This window comes from Hylaeus volcanicus, unplaced genomic scaffold (assembly GCF_026283585.1).
Source record: "Hylaeus volcanicus isolate JK05 unplaced genomic scaffold, UHH_iyHylVolc1.0_haploid 11111, whole genome shotgun sequence".
NCBI lineage: Eukaryota > Metazoa > Arthropoda > Insecta > Hymenoptera > Colletidae > Hylaeus > Hylaeus volcanicus.
The window spans coordinates 1,990-4,645 of record NW_026532458.1 but is presented as its reverse complement, the minus strand read 5'-3'; the positions used below and the strand labels follow the sequence as shown (position 1 = coordinate 4,645).

The 2,656-nt window shown below is 32.4% G+C and overlaps 1 protein-coding gene across 1 annotated transcript; it reads left to right on the top strand.

Annotated features, from left to right (window-relative positions):
- Positions 1–509: 509 nt before the first annotated feature.
- LOC128882356 (sine oculis-binding protein homolog B-like) lies at positions 510–1,459 on the top strand. Its single transcript, XM_054133947.1, has 2 exons — positions 510–1,047; positions 1,193–1,459. Exons 1-2 carry the CDS (start codon positions 675–677, stop codon positions 1,426–1,428), a joined length of 609 nt encoding a protein of 202 aa, XP_053989922.1. The 5' UTR covers positions 510–674; the 3' UTR covers positions 1,429–1,459.
- Positions 1,460–2,656: the final 1,197 nt, after the last annotated feature.

Genomic DNA, 2,656 nt, shown 5'->3' with positions numbered 1-2,656 from the left:
CTGCGTCCAGGCTAAGCTCGACCGCGTACTCTGGCGATTGACTGAGTCGGCGCCCCGACCAGCGACGGTTCTACCGCACCGCACCGAGATCGAACCGTTACAAGCCATAAAACTCTTTTAGCGACCTAAAAATGCTTGGATTCTACAGGTGTATCTTATCATATGCTCTACTTTGGACGCTCATATTATTAGATATTTACAAGATCCCGTTGAATCATGACCAGAGCGTACTGTATTGAACCTTTCTCTTTCGAATTAGTTCTCAGCTAACCTCAAATATTCTTATATAAGGACGAAAACCGAAAACCGGACCCCTTTTTACGCTCATTTTTGCCGGTAATGTCACCTCGCTGTGTTACCCATATCTTGCCCTTAAAAATGGTAGTTTTATTTATATTAGATAAATATGTATATTTATTTATTTCTATTGGTACATAGAGACTGTTGGTACTCTATTTCTAGATTGTTACAGTGAAACAAAAAAAATTCTAAGGTAAAAGTCAAGGATAGGGTTAGAGGCAAATTTATGTCTGGATTTCTTCCACCACTGAAATAAGAGCTACTCTAATGTATATCTATGGCAATGTTTTTTTCTGGAAATAAATAATAATAATAATAATAATAATAGTAATAATTCAGTTAATACTGATTATGTTAACAAGATATTATATTATATGTTATCGCAGGAGTATGCGGCAACTACGATGAGTGAACTATTGGGGTGGTATGGCTATGACAAAGTGGATAGTGGTTGTACAAGGAGTTTAAACTTGGATCATTTCACATCCACGTCTGACGTGAGAAGTAGTAAAATACTTAAAATGGATCAAAATTTTATTTCAAACAAGCAAGCATCGAAGTCTCCGATATCGTTAAACGAAAATAATTCGTCTTTCGATACGTCCAATTCGCCGTTGCCATATTCTGTAAACAGTACAAGTATCATAAATAGACAATCAACATCACCTCCATTACCGATGAGTAAAATATCGCCTGATTCTACATCGAGATTTCCTTATGAAAATTACCCAAATTCTATTTGTTCAGGTAAGTTAATGAACAATTACTATTATATAGAGAGTAGTTATTATTACGTATATATAACCAGAGTTTCCCTCTTAATTAAATAAATTATAAAGGTTCTGTTACAATTCATCTTCTTCATAATTGAATATTTTTGTATTTATTATAGATAGTATATTTTGTTCCTGGTGTGGTCGAGTTACTAAAACATGTAAATCGGATAGAGGCAACCATCTTTCCTATAAAATGATACATACTATGGGACATTTTTGTAGCGAAGCTTGTTTTGCAGCTGGTAGAAGAGCAGATTGGTGTAGGCACATAAGAAATCCAGTTAGTTATGTTGATTTTCAGGTATATGGATATGCATGTTTATTTATTCCTCTTATGGTTATAATTGTATAGTCCCTCTCTTCCTACAATTTCTTTCCCTTCTTTCTCTTCCTACAATTTCTTTTTTTTAGGGGGGGGCGCCCCCCCAGCTGGGACGCGTGAAAATCGCCGCTATATACATCAATTTTTTTGTAAAAAATTAACTTAATGGAAAATCTGTTTATTTGGGTTTATCATAGATATATTGAATAATACAAAAATCTTTTTTATTTAGACTTTTTACAAATCTTTTTCACAGATATGGTTAGATCTTACATAAAAAAACCAAGTATTTTTGAAAATATACATTTTTGTAAGAATGATTACTATTTCCCTCAAATGGTTCTGTATACTTCTTTCTTTACTACCTTATACCGTTTGCTAAATCCACAATTCTTAATCCTCCCCATCTTTTTATTACTTTAAAATCTCTTATTTCTATCTTTCTTTTTTATGAATATTAGGTGTAAAAATTAAGTGTGTGCCTTTACATTCATATAGATATTGATATAGAACATATACAGTGTGTTTCGTTTATCTAGCAAAGTAAATATCTCGTGACGCACTTAAGTTACGAAAAAAATTTATTTACAAAAATTGTTCGGTTTGTAGGGTACAATCATATGATGTAATTTTTTTCGGCCCTGGAATAGTAGGGAGTAGGGATTTCAAAGTCAAAATAAGTTTTTTAAATGGAACTATATATTTTTTTTTTCATGGCCTGATAGCTTTTTTTGGCAACCCGATATGTCCTACCATTACCTACTCAAAACGTTACAAGATTATAATATAATTTCTAACGTTTGGAAACAGCAAATTAAATAATGTGATATACCGTTGAATTCGTTTCGAAAAAAGCTATCAGGCCATGAAAAAAAGAATATATAGTTCCATTTAAAAAACTTATTTTGACTTTAAAATCCTCCCTCCCTACTATTACAGGCCCGAAAAAAATTACATCATATGACTGTACCCTACAAACCGAACAATTTTTGTAAATAAATTTTTTTCGTAACTTCCGTGCGTCACGAGATATTTACTTTGCTAGATAAACGAAACACACTGTATATATTTATTCCAGCTTTCCAGTCAAGAAATGGAGTTGGTTACAAATCTTCTAACGATTTTCATACTCCCTCATTCTATTACACTCGTACCTTACATACTAATCCTAAAATTAATAATCCTTAATCTATTAATGCTACATTTAAACATACTATAAAAGCCTAAAATCTAACCTGTAACTTTATCTTTAGTCTCC